General features: G+C 32.4%; 1 protein-coding gene across 9 annotated transcripts; it reads left to right on the forward strand.

The window, feature by feature from the left end:
* The first annotated feature begins 1037 nt into the window (after positions 1 to 1037).
* On the forward strand, positions 1038 to 12594 carry LOC127735853 (zinc finger protein 721-like). 9 transcript variants are annotated; one of them, XM_052246243.1, is made up of 3 exons: positions 1038 to 1155; positions 8136 to 10290; positions 10321 to 12594. In XM_052246243.1, the coding sequence occupies exon 2, from the start codon at positions 8155 to 8157 to the stop codon at positions 10168 to 10170; it is 2016 nt and encodes a 671-aa protein (XP_052102203.1). In that variant the 5' UTR covers positions 1038 to 1155; positions 8136 to 8154; the 3' UTR covers positions 10171 to 10290; positions 10321 to 12594. The 9 variants fall into 9 exon arrangements, with proteins under 9 accessions (XP_052102203.1, XP_052102207.1, XP_052102202.1 ...); XM_052246247.1 differs by having other exon boundaries at positions 10351 to 12594; XM_052246242.1 differs by having other exon boundaries at positions 8136 to 10261.
* The last annotated feature ends 6967 nt before the right edge of the window (positions 12595 to 19561 follow it).

Raw genomic sequence — 19561 nt, forward strand, 5'->3', positions numbered from 1 at the left:
AAGAAAAAGCCAATCAAATGGGACTATGTATTACATGATCATGTACTAAAACATGAAACATCAATTAAGTACCTGGGCTGCACCATCACATGCGAACTAGACTGGGGAGAACACATCAACAACATTACCAGCAAAGCCAGCAGAAGCCTTGGTTTCCTCCACAGAAATCTGCACATCGGCTCTAAAAGCATCAAAGAGCAAGCTTACAAAACCCTAGTAAGGCCCCAACTAGAATATGCCACAACAGTATGGGACCCATATCATCAGAAACATATTGACCAAATTGAAAAAGTTCAAAGGAGGGCTGCGCGATACGTCACCAAGCGCCACAGAAACAGATCAAGTGTCACGGACATGATTAATGAATTGGGTTGGAAAAGTCTCCAAGAACGACGCAGAGAGGCCAGGCTCGCAATGATGTACAAGATCGTCAACGACAAAGTAGCCATCAACAAAGACATGTACCTCCAGAGACCAACCAGAGTATCCAGACATACACAACAGCATGGATACATGGTACAAACAGCAACCAAAGACTGCAGGAAATGGTCCTTCTTTGTGAACACCACCAAAGACTGGAACAAGCTTCCCCCGGAGATCGCCACAGCACAGTCATTTGAGACATTCAAATCTCAAATGACCAACCTTACAAAATAAGATGAACATTTGTTTTTATCCTGTTTTTAACCATGCAGAACCAAATTTGCCAGTATATTCAGAAAGTTGAATGTGGGCAGTATATGGAAGAAGAAGAAGAAGTATTATAATTGTGTATTTTTATTGTATGACCTTCTATGTATCTTTGCATACGTACCAATATTTTCCCCCGTCTATATGTATAACCCTTATGCTCCTTGTGGATCCATAATTGGTGATAAAGTATGCTGTTGGTGTTGTTTATGTTGTTATAATGTATATTACATAGAATTAAAACGTACTATACCAATTACTCAGATACGTTGTCGTGCGTTGTTGTAAAAAGTGGTTTTTATATTTTAGTGTTATTTTTATCGGTTCTAAAGAGACACAATCTATTACGAAAACTGATTTCTTGCACACCAAAACAAAGCCTATCAAGTTTCTGACTGTCATCTTTTTATCGTATTCAAAGATGTGAAAAAGACAGCATTTTGTTTAGAGATTTACAGTTAAACGGTAAAATACACAAATTATCAATGTATTGTTATTTTACAGCATGGTATTGAATTTTTGCCGAAAAAGCATAACTAAATGGGTACAGCACAGGCACTTGTTTTCTATCCATGGCAAGATCTACTATCCCTATATATATATAGGGATAGTAGATCTTGCCATGGATAGAAAACAAGTGCCTGTGATAGTAGATCTTGCCATGGATAGAAAACAAGTGCCTGTGATAGTAGATCTTGCCATGGATAGAAAACAAGTGCCTGTGATAGTAGATCTTGCCATGGATAGAAAACAAGTGCCTGTGGGGTACAGTTTGCTCATGCAGGATATCAAACAACTCGTGGTTACATGTATATAAATTAATAATCCCTGTTTTGTTGACTGTCAAGTGAAACAAGAAGTATTACTTTTAATTTGTAATGCTCAAGAATATTGTTCATACTGGTTCTTTAAACCAATAATGCTATCACATGTTGGTTTTGGCTTGACCAATTATTAAATGATCAAATGAGTTGCACAAGTGTAATACACTCAAATTTGAGCATTTTCCTGTACATTTCCTATGTCGCAATGCTTATGTAATTACGTCACAGTGAAAAACACACACACACAGTGAGAAACGATTGTTCAATTACAAAATGTAAGTCATTAACACCAATTGGCGGTCTCACTAATTAGAGACAAGAAGCGTCAAGAACACTTTTTAGCGACAAGAAATTTAATATTCTATCAATAAATATAAATTTATAAAAAAGTCAATATCTATAGTAGTAAAGCATGACACATGTTTAAAACATAGATCGAATTGCTACATTTATTAGTGATATGTATTACAGCAAATATTACGTTTTCCCTGTTATATTATGATATTAATTTTTACTAGTGTTTTAGAACAATTAGTATATATTATTGGGTTTTCTACACATTGATTTCGTAAAATATCAGCCACGAGACACAATGTGCACTTTTTTGGCGAATGAGTGCAGCGAACGAGCTAAAAAGCTTCACATTGTGTCAAGCGGCAGATATTTTACGATATCTATACGAAGAAAACCCAATTATTTGTTTATCGTTCTATTACTGGTCTTTTCCAGCTCCCTAAGACAGTTTCACGCTTGACGAAAGCAAGCATGATAACATCTCCTCACACATTGTGACGTCGCTGATAACTTCTCCTCCCTCAGACATTGTGACGTCACTGATAATGCCTGCTCTCGTCTCAAAGCCGTGTTACGAGAATTATGGAGCGACTGAGCAGGGTGATATAGGCGAAGGGAAGGACGATAATATATATTATCTTATAATTTTTTTAACACTCTCTTTGTCTAATATATAATAAACTGACTGCATGCAAAATGCATTATTTGTGCATCATTGTCCGGCAGAAAAAAACAGACATAATTTGTGAGGAACAATGAACCAAGGATTTGTATAGTAAGATTTACTATACAAATCTGAAATCATTGAAATCAAACAAGAGGAAAACGTAATTAACATCAATCTATTTTGTGTATTGCCTCATTAAACGATACTTATCATGTTTATACATGACTGAAGATTAAAGGTAATTAAAGACAATGTTGAGTTTTCAACAGGTGTTCACTATTTACAATGCTTGTATATTCTGGCGCGTGTAATTGTATAGTCTGACGCGTGTAAATAGTTAAAAGTGATAATTGGATGTTATTGTAGCATTTAAAACAAACGACACGCAAATTGCTTTTCTCATTTGATTTTTTTTCTAAACATTTTTTTTTTTTTCAAAAAGGACAAATGGATTAGACACAATTTTTTTAACTTAGTAACGTCTTTTCATTTGATGTTTCACATTGTGTGTACTGTTATCTTCAATCTTTTATTCAGAGTTTGGTATTTTGGTGATTTTACTTTTTCATACAATGACTTTGCCTAAAACAGTACATACACTATCTTAAACATATTTTGTTATATTTAATAGAAACTAGACAATCCCTTTCTTCTTTACAAATGTTTAATTTCTTTATCTATCAATATAATAAAAATAATGAAAATCACGTTATTACTGCCCGTATATATAAAAAAAAATTTTGATGCATATTTTATTAATATATTTATTTTGAATAAGTTAGTTTAAAAAGAATTATTTTAAGTTTTCTTGTCGCTAAATAGTCTTCTTGTTGCTTCTTGACGCTTCTTGTCGCTTCTTGACGCTTCTTGTCGCTAATTAGTGAGACCCCCAATTGGTCAACCACTATAACCCATTAAAAAATAACAGCTTGAGGTTGGTATGTTGATTGAACAAGACAAGTCAAGTATGCAAATCTGATGCATCTGCTAAAGTGTCAAACTAGGAATATTTCTGACATGACAGATCTGTAAAGAAATGTTGGAATGTATGGCAAAATCCATGAAAAAAATGCATTTCGAATAACATCTGATCCAAAATTCAATAACACTTTTAAATATTTGGATGATATATTGGCTCTCAATAATGATATTTGGATGATATATTGGCTCTCAATAATGACGACTTCAGTATGTACACTATTTTAAGAGATTTATCTTGCTGAACTGACTTTAAATAAAGCTAATACTGACAATGAACACTGCCCTTTCCTGGATCTTGATATTTATATCTTTAACAGGAAGCTTAATACCAAAATTTATGATAAAAGAGATGAATTTTCATTTCCTATTGTTAATTATCCATTTTTAGATGGTGACGTTCCCTGACATTATTATACGACCGCAAAAATTAAAAATTTTTTGTTATACGACCGCAAAAATTAAAAATTTTTTGGTCGTATATTGGTATCACGTTGTCGTCGTCGTCAGCGTCGTCCGAAGACAGATGGTTTCCGGATAATAACTTTAGTATAAGTAAATAGAAATCAATAAAATTTTAACATAAGGTTTATAACCACTAAAGGAAGATTGGGATTGATTTTGGGGGTTATGGTCCCAACTGTTGAGGAATTAGGGGCCAAAAAAGGGGCCCAAATAAGCATTTTTGTAGTTTCCAGACAATAACTTGTGTTAAAGTGTATGAATCTCTCTGAAATTATTCCACAAACTTCCTTACAACAAAGGGATGGTTAGGATTGACTTTGGGGGGTTATGGCTCAAACCATTTAGTAATTAGGGGCAAAAAAAGGGGGAAAACAAGAGTTTTTCTTGTTACAGGACAATTGAGACAATTTAAAAGCAGTGTAAGGGAGGTAATCCAATTCAAATTAAAGAACACTGTTTGATTACCTCCCTTACACTGCTTGTAAATTATGTATTAAGAAATTATGATTGTCTTGAGGTGATTAGCTGTCAATTTATTTTTAGCAGTTACTATTAATTAATATTAATTTTAGCCATAACTATGTATGTCATTTTATATTTTAAAACTTTATGATGTATTTAAATGGGTAATTTTGGTTGCAAACTGCATTACAAATGTGAATTGAGATACTGACCATATCTTGAGGGAAAGAATTTTTTTGGGGAATAAGCGAAAGGGGGAGGTGAAAAAAAATGGAGGGGGGGGACAATTTTTCTCATTTCAGATTTCAGAAATTATAAGAAAATTTCTTCAAATATTTTTTTTTGGGGGTTGATATTCAACAGCATAGTGTATTGCACAAAAGCAAAAAACCGGGGTAAAATAATTTTTTTTTGGTAGGGGGAGGGGGGGGTCAATTCGCAACAACATAGTGTATTGCACAAAAGCAATAAATTGAATATAAATTCAAATCATATAACCAATTTGAAGTTCTTTGACTACAGTTATTCTGTGTCAGAAACCTATTATGTGTCAAAAATTTAGTTACAATCCAAATTCAGACCTGTATCAAGCGTGAATATTGTGTCCATTTTGGCCAAACTTTTTCAGGGTTGGACATCTGCAGTCGTATCCAGCTGCGCTCAGCGAAGCAATTTATTACACCAGGGTTTTCGATATACACTATTTACAAATGATGTCTTTGTACCGACCCCACAGTACAAAGACTTCATTCGTAAATATAAATCAACATGCAGATATCATATACGTTCAGGTATTTCACATCCAATCTTTTATGATAATATTCTATACAAAGCACAAAAATGTCGACATTCACTTCAAAAGCTAACCAAACCTTTAAACAGACTTATTCAGAAGGAATATAGTTACGATACTGTTGTCAGGTCATTAAAGATGGCATATTTTGGTATTAATATTGATTCACTCATAGGGGCTTTGCATCGGAAATAAACGCATTTATTCTAAAACCAGTTGTTGGCATGATACAGGTTATGTTCTCATATATTTTATGATGGTATGATACTAAACCCCTAACAGGAAGGATTGTGCTTGATTTTCATATGATGAAGACATAATCTTTCAATCAGTTTAATTGAGATCTGGAGCTGGCATGTCAGTAACTGCTAGTAGTCCTTTGTTAATTTATGTACCATTGTCATTTTGCTTAGTTTCTTTTGATACCTATTCTGACATCGGACTCAGACTTCTTTTAAACTGAGTTTTACTGTGCGTATTGCTGTGTGTTTGTTTATTCTACATTGGCTAGAGGTATAAGGGGAGGGTTGAGATCTCACAAAACATGTTTGCATTTTGCGCCTGTCCCAAGTCAGGAGCCTCTGGCCTTTGTTAGTCTTGTATGTTAATTAATTTTAGTTCATTTGTATGTTTTGGAGTTTAGTGTGTCAGACGTCCATTTTCATTGAACTAGTACACATTTTTGTTTATGGGTCAGCTAAAGCCCGCCTCCGGGTGCGGGATTTTCTCGCTGTGTTGAAGACCCATTGGTGGCCTTCGGCTGTTTTCTGCTCTTTGGTCGGGCTGTTGTCTCTTTGACACATTCCCCATTTCCATTCTCAATTTTATTTGTTTACTTGTTTAAATTTAGATTTTGTTCAAAAAATGGTATGCTACATGTACATTTGATTTTAGAAACATTTCTGTTTTCATAATATTAAGATAATAAGGGGTCAACAGATCCAATGTTTTGCAGTCTGAATCTTTTAGTTTTCAGTAATGTATTAAGATTATACATGAAAGCTACAATTTTGAAGCATGACTTTTTACATTATATGTCAAGATAAATAGAGTTATACAGAAGACAAAAATGAATCCCCATATGAATTTTGAATGAATTAAAACTGAAATAAGCATAAGCAATAGCAATTAAATTTCTTTACATAATTCTTTGGACTAGTTTTTATACGCTCGTTACGGGACTTATTATGGTATACCGTTGTCCGTCTGTCTGTCCGTCCGTCTGTCCGTCCGTCGTCAACATGTCAGACATTAACTCAAAATTTTAGATTTTACTTTTCCGAGGTATGGTGTTTTATTCATTAAAAAAGGGGGATTTTCCAGTTTTTGGACAATAACCCAAACATTCTTTCACTAATTTGCAAGAAACTTTGGTCAATTGTTTATATCTATTGACATGAGCTCCCCTTCGATTTTTATAAATTTTAGCTTTTACGTTTCCGAGTTATGGGGTTTTATTCATTAAAAAAAGGGGGGTTTTCCAGTTTTTGGACAATCATTCAAAAATGCTTTCAGCAATTCTCTTGAAACTTTGGTGAATTGTTTCTATCTATTAACATAAGCTCCCTTTTGATTTTTTAAAATTTTAGATTTTACATTTCTGAGTTATGGGATTTTATTCATAAAAAGGGTGATTTTTCAGTTTTCAGACAATACCTTTAAAGTGCTTTGAGCATTTTCATTAAACCTTTGGTGACTGATTTATATCTATTAAGATAACCTCCATTTAGTTTTTTGTTAATTTCAATTAAGTTATTGAATTTTATTCTTAAAAAATGCGACGGGCGTATAATGCGCTCATGGCGCAGCTGTTTATTGAAAATGGCACTTAAGTGAAAAAAAAATTTTAGCCACTATTTATGCATGTACATTCTTAATTTGTATTACTAATTTCTAATTGGTTGTATAGAGCTCTGGAAAAGTAAATGCTATCTTTATCCTTTTAATTATTCAAAATTCCAGTTTTAACAAGTTCTAAATGAATAAAAAATTTCCATAAAATCTGAGGTACCACCCAATTACGTATTCCCTTATTTACCTGCCAGGGAGGACAAGTTATTCCCTGAAATTCTGAAGTGAAGTGACCCCGGCCTGTTGAACATAAATATTTCTAGACTTTGGGTTGATTTGAGACTTTCCATATGGTAACAATACTTTTCTATTGTGGAGAAATGTATGTTGGCCTTGGTGCTATTGACTTTTGTATTTTTTGGTTGCTGTCTAATTGATTTATGTGCCACATATCCTTTTATTAATACTTTAGTCATTGTTTTTGATAAAAATACATTCGATTAAAAAGAAAATCATCAAATTTGGGGGAAATGTGCATGGTGCATGTGAGATTTTTGCAAAAATATATAAAAGTAAATTTGTTTAAACAAACTTTAAATGTTAATTGTATGTTATTTACAAGCCTTGTACATGTATTAAAATTTATCATAGAGTAAGTGTATGAAGACCATTATGTAAAGGACTTTCTTGAAACTCGCTTCTGAAAGCCAGAATCAGATTTTAAAACTACAATAAAATTGTGTTGAGTTATTTCCCTTGTTGGGAAGCATACTGTTAAAATACTGATTTGCTGCAGTACAGAGCAATGATGAGAACTACATAGAAAACTGTGTAAATCTAATATATGTTCATTTCTAGCTTAATAGTCGAGGTTGAGTACATGTATTTTGGAAGAAAAAAGACCATTAATAATTTCTAAATTTATATAACATGTATAAACTACATATTATCTTTAAATCAACAGGGATTAAAAAAAAACCTTATCATTGACTCTTCATTGGTCTTCATTGCTGTGAAGTAGATCTGCTGACCAACAACATGAACAAGGGAAATTACCTGCTTCAAATGATAAATTAAGAATAAAATTCATTAGTTTCTTGATAGGGCTCTACAGAACTGTTTAGATAAACATGAACATGTGTATATTGTATGCAATGATTTTTTATTCCAGAAATTGTACTTTAAAGATCATGGCAACCACCAGAGCATCAGTTAATGGTAACAAGGTAAAAACAGGCAAGATTAAAACTGTTGTTGCTAAACCAAATCTGGCAAGAAAGACCACTATTAAAAATAGTATCGAAGTGAAGGAGAATTCTAAAAAATGTAAAATAGCAGTTAAAAAGCCAAGATATTCAAAATCTAAAGTTAACACTGATGGGGAAGCAATAGTAAAGAGTATGATGTCAGCTGATGGAAAACTGGTGCTGGAAACCCAAAACAATAATGTAAAATCAGAGAATAAGCCAACAAAAAAGAAAAATGTAAAGAACACAATTTTCCTTTGTGAGCATTGTGCTACTTACTTTAAAAGGGGTTATGATTTGGACTTACACATAAAAAGGGTTCATTGTTCTAAAGAGTGTGACAAATGTCAAAATGTTTTTTCCAGTTTTCGACTTCTAACAGAACATTTAAAGTTTGTTCATGGTGTTGAGCCTGTGAAGTTTTACACAAAACAATGCACAGAATGTAATAGGTTATTTGATACAAACACAGAGCTATCAGAACATCTTGCAATCCACACTGGTGAGAACTTACATACATGCAAAGATTGTAACAAGAAAATTAGTAGCAAATCTGCATTCAAGTTTCACCTGAAAATTTGTCAAAATGCAGATAGCTTGAAAAACTACGAATGCGAAATTTGCCAAAAGAAATTTTATTTTAAAAGTGATTTATTGAGACATAGTTTAACACACTCTGGAGCCAGACCACATAAATGTCAATTTTGTGATACAACATTTAAGCTTCGAGGAGCTCTGGTAGAGCATGTTAAATCCTTACATGAAAACTATAAATATCCTTGTGAGACCTGCGGTAAAATATTTACAGCAATGAGGAACCTTAAACGTCATACTGAAACACATAGGCCCGATTTTGAAGCAAGTAAGCCTTTATGTACAGAGTGTGGCAAGTCTTTCAGATTTAAAAGTGATCTAGAAAAACACAAGAGAATACACAGTGGAGAAAAGGCATTTGAATGCAAAATTTGTAAGAAGTCTTTCCGCTTGAATTCACATCTTAAACAACACATGGTTACACATACCGGGGAGAAACCATTCAAATGTAAATTTTGTGAAAAGGGTTTCAGTCAACTTGCTAATGTCTTATGCCATGAAAGGAAGCAGTGTAAGCAAAGACTAGGATATCATCAAACACAAACTGGAGAATGCACAGAAGTTATTGATGATGTAAAAACAGATGTGGATAATTTAAAAGAAACTGGAAAGATTGACAAGAAGCAAAAGAAAAATAACAAAAGAAAACGAAAAAGTACACAAAAATTTGACATAATTGATTGGGAACTCACAAGTGAAACATGTTCTAACAAAGAAGATAGTGGAACAATCAAACAGAATAAAAAACTGGTTGTCATGGAAATGGAAAATGAGATAACTGTCATTAGTGACGGTGAAGAAAAAACTGTTGTTGCCAACAGTAAAAAAATACATTCAGTACACATTGACGGTTGTAAGAGTGTAACTGTGCCAGAGATCAACAGTAAACAAATACATTCAGTACACATTGATGGTTGTAAGAGTGAAACTGTACCAGAGATCAACAGTGATGAGACAATCTCTGTCTCCAAAAATAAACTGAAAAATAATGGTGATAAGTTTAGTGGCCATAATATCTCAGAGGGAAACAATGGCAACACTTCATTGGATAAGACAGAAGATTCTAACCATGCTCACACCAAAAGACAACATAAATACCAAAGACCATATGCAGCAAGATGCATGGGAAGGAAAGCCAATTCCTCAGTAAATCAAAAAGGTTATATAAAGAACGATATTTATGAACAGTTAATGAAAAGTTGTCAAGATAAGCTAAAATCTGGGGAAGTATTTCCGTTTACAGATCCTTCTGTAGATTTCGAAAAAGATGAAGATATTGATGTTGATTTGGTTGAATCAGTTCCTATGTCAGATAATTTAATGGCTACAAATTCTTTGGTGTTCGTTACAGAAACAGAACTTTAGTTCTAGTGAGAACATTTATCCTGTCAAAGCTTAAAATGCTGAACAGTCAATTAATAGTTAGGTAAATGCTGAACAGTCAATTAATAGTTAGGTAAATGCTAACAGTCAATTAATAGTTAGGTAAATGCTGGACAGTTCATTAATAGTTAGTTAAATGCTGAACAGTTCATTAATAGTTAGTTAAATGCTGAACAGTTCATTAATAGTTAGTTAAATGCTGAACAGTTCATTAATAGTTAGCTAAATGCTGAACAGTTCAGTAATAGTTAGCTAAATGCTGAACAGTTCATTACTAGCTAGTTACATGCTGGATAGTTATTTAATAGCTAGTTAAATGCTGGATAGTTAATTAATAGTGAGTTAAATGCTGTTGTGTTTTAATGCACTTTGTTTAACCAAACCTAAAGTATTTATGTGTTAAAAAGCTCCATCTATTTTGAACATATGTGTACATAATTGAGCACATGCAATTATGTACACTTTAACTTTAGACTTTACTTTCTAAATACAATAGAACAAACACAAGTTTGGATACTGAATGGCGCTGTGACCACCTCAAATTTCATTCTTAAATACAATATTTTACTTTTTGTATATGCCTTAAAAGTCCATTAAGCTACATTAGTCAAGTCCATCAAAACAACATAAGATACAATGCCTGGCAGAATCTTGAACAATGTCATGTTTTGTAACAAAATAATCTACAAAATAAATACAACACATTTAAATACTGTCATGACTGTACTATATAAAAACAAAAATACAAATATTTTTGTAAAAAAAAAAAACAACAAAAAAACAAAAAAACTTCTACCTATATATACTAAGTGTGTTTGTGTGGTCACTACCCAGTCCTTGATAACTAAAAACCAGTGCAATTAGCTCTCATACTGACCGCCAAATCGGTTAACAACAATGGTTACACAACATATATAAAATCCCCATTATAAAATTAGTATGCAATCTTTCAAATTCATTCAGAATACCACACATAAATTCATGACAGTTCATTAACATGATTAATAGCTAGTGAAATGCTGGACAGTACATTAATAGCTGGTTGAATTATATCTTAAAATATATGTATGTGAATTGTCACACACTGTTTTCCTTATGATCTTTTGTAGGATTTGGGATTGACTTAAAAGAATAGTGTCCTAGCTAGAAACATGAATTCTACAGGCTTCAATATTGAGTAATAGTCAGTTTCAATTTTTTGGGGCTTACAATGTATATAACTTAAAGAGTAGTAGGGAATTTCAAATTATACTTGTACAATGAAATATGGAATTTCAAATTTTAAGGGATGGGAGCTTATATTAGAGAAATAGGGAATTTAGAATTTTAAAGGATTAATAGCAAATTTAATATTTTAAATGTTAGGGCTTATATAGAGTAATAGGTAATTTAAAATTTTAAAGGATTAATAGTGAATTTCAAATTTTAAAGGATGGGGCTTATAATGTTTATATATAACATGTAAAGAGTAATAGGGAATTTAGAATTTTAAAGGATGGGAGCTTATTTATAATTTTTTTTTAAAAGCATTGAGCTTATTTATATTGAGTTATACAAAATTACTAGGATGGAGGCCACGAATGAAGCCCCACCATGCATGCACCCTCAAGGGAAAATACTGGAGAAAGGAAATTTGAGTTCCAGGTTAAATTATTACAAACATATGATATTCATGTATTCAGTTTATATCTAATCATTTTTTGTGTGATTATGTCTATGTATGTTGTAAAATTCCTGTTTATGATTTATGACTTTAACACATATTTTGAATGGAAGATTTTAAGTATTGTAAAATAAATGTTGTCTGAAGTTAAATGACCTGAACTGAACTATAGAGTATTTAAGACTCATTAAGAGGACATTCTACATGTAAGATTGTAGGGATATTCTGGTCTGAAAGAATTGTGGGCTATTCTTGTCTTTACACTGTACCTAAGTTACTTGATCCTGTTAACACATGAAAGAATGACCTATGGTAACTAGTTGGAGGGATACATCTATCTAGGCACTTGATCCAGTTAACACACAAATATTCACCAATGGTTACTTGTTAGGAAGATATATCTTTACACGCACTCAGGTTTCCTTGACCACTAATCACCATGGAATATTGTATATATTGATTATTTAGAAAAACAAATGTTATGTAGTGTAAAAGGAAAAGACTAAAATTGACTAGTGTATATATTTATTTTTTTATGAAATTTTACAAAATTCTACATGTATTTAATATATTATAGAAATTGAATTATAATTAAAATATTACAAGAAAAACTCATTTTAATTTTTAGTCATCCAAATGTAGAGATAGCATGTTATATGTAGTAATTATATACAACATCTGTTTTCAGTATTTTATTATTCAATATGTCATTTTGAATTGCAATTAAAATCAAAAAGTCTATAGATTATTTTTACAAAAGTTATCAACAAGTTCACATATTTTAATTAGATAAAGATGTTATTCAGAGCTGCATATTGATGTTGAAGCAAATACTGCAAACTTTAACCATTTTATATGCCCCCACTGTAGCAGAGGGGGCATTAAGTTTTACCATTGTCCGTCTGTACGTCCCAAAATTGGTTTCTGTTCTCTAACTTTAGTTTGCCTCAACCAAATGTTATGAAACTTATACACAATGCCTATTACCACAAAACACAGATCAAGTTGGAATTTTGGTGGCGTCACTTTTACTTTACCATTCAAGAGTTATGCCCCTTTACAAATGGAAAAATTGCTGACTTTTTCATTTCCATTCTCTAACTTAAATTTGCCTCAACCAACTGTTATGAAACTTATACACAATGCTTATAACCACAAAACACAGATCAAGGTAGAATTTTGGTAGCGCCACTTTTACCGTTTTAGAGTTCTACCCCTTTACAAATGGAAAAATTTCTGAATTTTTTGCTTCCGTTCTCTAACTTAAGTTTGCCTCCACCAAATGTTATGAAACTTATACACAATGATTATTACCACAAAACACAGATCAAGTTTGAATTTTGGTGGCATCACTTTTACCATTCTTGAGTTATGTCCCTTTATAACTTTATATGCAAGTGGGGCATCATCTGTGTCCCATGGACACATTCCCAATTGTTTTTTTTTTAATTTTGCATAAAAAGATATCCCAAGACAAAGTTTTTGTTTTTGTCCTTTTTATACATTTTTAGGACAATTGCTCCAAATTGGCCAAAATATGTCAAAATTGGTCAAAATCCAACAACTGAATTGTAGTTTTGAGCCATCCACAAACACAGTTGGGACAACTTCTTATAAAGATTAGATGTGGTATGATTACCATTCAGACGAATATCCATTAAGTTAGAGTGACAATAAGAACAACTACAGGTCACCTTACTGTCGTCAACAATGAGCAGAACCCCTATAGTCAGCTATAAAATATCTTGGGATGACAAATACACACACAAAACCAACCATCAGTCTGATGTCAACTACAACAATTGAAGATTATTCAGTGTGGCAGATATCAACCACTGGATTATAGTCCCCTTGTTTTGGACAGTCACATACAGAATGTGGTGGGGTTGCAATTATTTCTGAGGGCTCAACCCGGTCCTTACCGAAACAGTGGTGTAAAAATACAACAAGAAGAACAAACTGTAACAGACAGTTGGAAAAGGCTTGACTTATCAGATCGATGATAAGCACAAAAATATAAAAATCACCACACAAAGCTGTTGCAGTCGCCAAAATCTAATCCATAGTCCCATTTCAACAAATCAATAGTTCATACCTTACCACAAGCATAGAAACTTACATTGATTGCAAGTTTGGAGCATGACTTCCATTTTCCAATTGTGAACATTAAGGTGTAACAACATTTTAGTAGTACCTACATACAGAGTGTATACATTTCTCAAATTATACAAAAATACAGAATTAATAGGGTACATCAGAATTTCTTATAAACGTTGGTAGAAGGTCGGTAACTATTAGAAACACTCTTTAGAGAATTAGGATGAGTATACAAAGAAGGTCGCTAACTAATAGTAAAAGTTACTCTTTAGAGGATTAGGATGATAATACAAAGAATGTCGCTAGCTAATAGTAAGTAACATTCTTTAGAGGATTAGGAGGATTATACAAAGAAGGTCGGTAACTAATTTTAAGTAACACTCTTTAGAGGATTAGGATGATTATACATAGAAGGTTGGTAACCAATAGTAAGTAACACTCTCTAGAGGATTAGGAGGATTATACAAAAAAGGTCAGTAACTAATAGTAACACTCTTTAGAGGATTAGGATGATTATACAAAGAAGGTCGGTAACTAATAGAAAGTAACACTCTCTAGAGGATTAGGATGATTATACAAAGAAGGTAGGTAACTAATAGTAAGTAGCACTCTTTAGAGGATTAGGAGGATTATACAAAGAAGGTCGATAACTAATAGTAAATAACACTCTTTAGAGGATTAGGATGATTATACGAAGAAGGTTGGTAACTTATAGTAAGTAACACTCTTTAGAGGATTAGGATGATTATACAAAGAAGGTCGGTAACTAATAGAAAGTAACACGGTCTTTAGAGGATAAGGAGGATTATACAAAGAAGGTCGTTAACTAATAGTAAGTAACACTCTTTAGAGGATTAGGAGGATTATACAAAGAAGGTCGATAACTAATAGTAAGTAACACGGTCTTTAGAGGAATAGGAGGATTATACAAAGAAGGTCGGTAACTTATAGTAAGTAACACTCTTTAGAGGATTATGATGAGTATACAAAGAAGGTTGGTAACTAATAGTAAGTAACACTCTTTAGTGGATTATGATGAGTATACAAAGAAGGTTGGTAACTAATAGTAAGTAACACTCTTTAGAGGATTAGGATGATTATACAAAGAAGGTCGGTAACTTATAGTAAGTAACACTCTTTAGAGGATTAGGAGGATTATACAAAGAAGGTTGGTAACTAATAGTAAGTAACACGGTCTTTAGAGGATTAGGAGGATTATACAAAGAAGGTTGGTAACTAATAGTAAGTAACACTCATTAGAGGATTAGGATGATTATACAAAGAAGGTTGGTAACTAATAGTAAGTAACACGGTCCTTAGAGGATTAGGAGGATTATACAAAGAAGGTCGATAACTAATAGTAAGTAACACTCTTTAGAGGATTAGGAGGATTATACAAAGAAGGTCGGTAACTTATAGTAAGTAACACTCTTTAGAGGATTATGATGAGTATACAAAGAAGGTTGGTAACTAATAGTAAGTACCACTCTTTAGAGGATTAGGATGAGTATACAAAGAAGGTTGGTAACTGATAGTACAATGTAGTAAGTAACACTCTTTAGAGGATTAGGATGATTATACAAAGAAGGTCGGTAACTAATAGTAAGTAACACTCTTTAGAGGATTAGGAGGATTATACAAAGAAGGTTGGTAACTAATAGTAAGTAACACGGTCTTTAGAGGATTAGGAGGATTATACAAAGAAGGTTGGTAACTAATAGTAAGTATCACTCTTTAGAGGATTAGGATGATTATACAAAGAAGGTTGGTAACTAATAGTAAGTAACACGGTCTTTAGAGGATTAGGAGGATTATACAAAGAAGGTTGGTAACTAATAGTAAGTAACACTCTTTAGAGGATTAGGAGGATTATACAAAGAAGGTTGGTAACTAATAGTAAGTAACACGGTCTTTAGAGGATTAGGAGGATTATACAAAGAAGGTTGGTAACTAATAGTAAGTAACACTCTTTAGAGGATAAGGATGATTATACAAAGAAGGTCGGTAACTAATAGTAAGTAACACTCTTTAGAGGATTAGGGGGATTATACAAAGAAGGTCGGTAACTAATAGTAAGTAACACGGTCTTTAGAGGATTAGGAGGATTATACAAAGAAGGTCGATAACTAATAGTAAGTAACACTCTTTAGAGGATTAGGAGGATTATACAAAGAAAGTCGGTAACTAATAGTAAGTAACACTCTTTAGAGGATTAGGAGGATTATACAAAGAAGGTAGGTAACTAATAGTAAGTAACACTCTTTAGATGATTATACAAAGAAGGTAGGTAACTAATAGTAAGTAACACTCTTTAGAGGATTAGGAGGATAATACAAAGAAGGTCGGTAACTTATAGTAAGTAACACTCTTTAGAGGATTAGGAGGATTATACAAAGAAGGTCGGTAACTAATAGTAAGTAACACTCTTTAGAGGATTATACAAAGAAGTTCGGTTACTAATAGTAAGTTACACTCTTTAGAGGATTAGGAGGATAATAAAAAGAAGGTCGGTAACTTATAGTAAGTAACACTCTTTAGAGGATTGGGAGGATTATACAAAGAAGGTAGGTAACTAATAGTAAGTTACACTCTTTAGAGGATTAGGAGGATTATACAAAGAAGTTTGGTTACTAATAGTAAGTTACACTCTTTAGAGGATTATGAGGATAATACAAAGAAGGTCGGTAACTTATAGTAAGTAACACTCTTTAGAGGATTGGGAGGATTATACAAGTAACACTCTTTAGATGATTATACAAAGAAGTTCGGTAACTAATAGTAAGTTACACTCTTTAGAGGATTAGGAGGATTATACAAAGAAGGTCGGTAACTAATAGTAAGTAACACTCTTTAGTGATTGGGAGGATTATACAAGTTTTGAAGGGGAGGGGGATATCCTCCTCAGGTGGCAGTCGAAATTCCGCTCTTTTTCCATGTCGAAACGCATTGCGGACTAACACATTGAATTTGTTGTTAAATTATGTTAATCTGTTTACATCCCGAATTCGCATGAAATATTACCTACTGGACGTTTAATAAACAACACATAGACAATCATTCAAGCAAAACATTACTTCAAAGTATGACCTTGTTTGATATCGAAATTTGAGAATCAGCAAGATACAGAACCTCTAGAGAAATAAGTACCGTAGATTGCATGAAGCGTTAATTATGTATTAAATATTGATAATCGATTTTTTGGGATTCTGTAGAGTAGACTTTTACAATTGACTCCTTTCCAAGGCTCTCACGTCAACCGTTTTGTGCTTTACATTAAGGAACAACTCAGATTCTTATGATTGTTCTGTTTTAAAGAGTAAAAAAAAAACAGATTGAATTTAAACAACTTTCAAAGTTTTTATTCCGCTGTTTTGTTAAAATGCGAGAGTGGTTCCGAAATAAAATTATTTCCGTCAGATAAGTACTGAAGTGGTGCTGTTCCTATTATATTACCTTTATAAAACTCTTTGATATTGAACTTCCATAAAGAAATGGAGAACCACAATTGACATGTCCTTAATCAAAACATAATTCTAACAGTTTGTTTATGTAATTAAGCGAATGCGTAGTTTTCTTGATCTTGAGAGGCATCAGAATAAATGGTTGCTCTGGATTCCCCAATCCATTGATTGATTTGCAACTCAAGAGATTCTTTCTGTGTTTTATCCGCTATTCAGGGTTATTGTTGTTGCATTTCTAACTCGGAAAATGTATTTACAGCGTAATGGAAAAGTAGAAGTAGAACCACCCCTTCAGCATTAAATGGAGTCTTCCTTATTATAAACGCCATTAAGAAACTTACATGCCACTTGTTGCTCACTGTTGATCAAATGTTTTTAAAAAAGTCAAATTCATTTAACATGTTTTATATGTAAGTAATCATCAGATGTGTTTATTTGCTTTTATTCCTGTTTTGTTAAAATTTTTGGTAGATCAATAATGAACTCAGCCATAATTAAATAGCAAATACAAGTTGTTTCAAGTATATTCATGTTCATAATATACAGTAAAACGCGAATATAATTGAAATTAACGGAAAACAAAAAAATAACGGATTTTGGAAAAAGGGGGAGGGCTAAAAAAATTGTCCTGTTCCCAAGTACCTATGGGTGTAATAAATCAATGGCATCTAAAACAACCTAACCTTTATTCAAGATAGTATACAGTGGATTATACTCTAATTTGACATATACATTGTTAATGCAGTATGTTTGGTCTTTTACGTACAAATATGTTTGTCTGGGTCCGTTACTTGTATAATATATAAGTTTGAATAGAATATCGTCTGCGGGACTACAACCATTTGTACAAAAAAAAATATGGGGAGATAAAAAATTATAATTTGCGCAAGATTCAATGTAACGTTTGATCATTGATGTCTTCACTCATCTATGGTCTAATCAATTTTAGCAGTAAACATTTTTTATATGAAAAGCTACTAACAATTTACCTGTTGAACGTAGAAATATCAAATGTGCGTAAGAAGACAACGTACTTTTCATATGGACAAATGGACATATTCAGAAGTCAGTCAAAGACTCTTATATATACCTGTAAGTATACACATGAATTACTAACTAGCTCATACAAACATGCTGTTATGATTCCAACATACCTTAAATATAGTCCTATTGAATAAAATGTGTTTCAACCAATCAAAATTTAAAGTTATCTTCTGGTTTAAATTATGTCAAAAGTTTATACTTATACTTACTATTCACCTCTGCTAAACTAAACGTAAATTTCATCAATATGATATATTTACGACAAAATACTTAATTATTGACTTGATTTGAAAATTTAATTGGAAATTTATTTAAATGTTTTCTATAGTTGATTGAAGTGACATTTGACAGATGATCTTGTCAACTCAGAGGATCGGTTTGACTTTTCCATTAGTACAGCAGATGAAAACATCGTAGAACTTTCAGTACATTGTGTGGAAATGGGTAAGCTCAGATTTGTTATATTTCACATATTTAAAATTGTAATCCTGCGCTGAAAATTTAATTGGGAATGTAATTAATGAATTTGGTATAAATGAAATATAATAAAATGTAATTTTAAATTCAGTTTGGATTATTTCTACAAACATATTTTATCTAAAAATACAAATCCGAGTAAGGGACTGTAATGTACAGAAAGGAAAAGAGATGGGTTCCTTAAAATTCCATGCAATCAATAGTTGGTACATGTAAACAACAGCACAATTTCTTTCTAAGCGGTTAGCTTAGTGACATTCTCAGGACTACAGTAGGTAGTATTTAGAAGAGGAGATCCTAAAAATTTTCGTTAATCGACACCTTTTAGGGTAAAAATTGTAAAAACGGAAGTAGGGTAAGATTCATTTGTTTGCAAATAATAGTCCAATTACAGTTTGTTAACTTTATTGATGCATGAACATGGGAATACAATATGGACACTTAAGTGAAGAATAGTCACTTGTGTTGTCACTGTGATGTCACAAACATGTTGAAATTAACATATTTGAGTTAAAATGACAATGTTAAAACATTTTTTTTTGGACTAAATAGATATGAGCAACAGTCTTACCCAACAGATATTTCACACAGTTTAACATCTATGTAAAATACATCTTGTAGCATTGAAACT

This window comes from Mytilus californianus, unplaced genomic scaffold (genome assembly GCF_021869535.1).
Source record: "Mytilus californianus isolate M0D057914Y unplaced genomic scaffold, xbMytCali1.0.p SCAF_3, whole genome shotgun sequence".
NCBI lineage: Eukaryota > Metazoa > Mollusca > Bivalvia > Mytilida > Mytilidae > Mytilus > Mytilus californianus.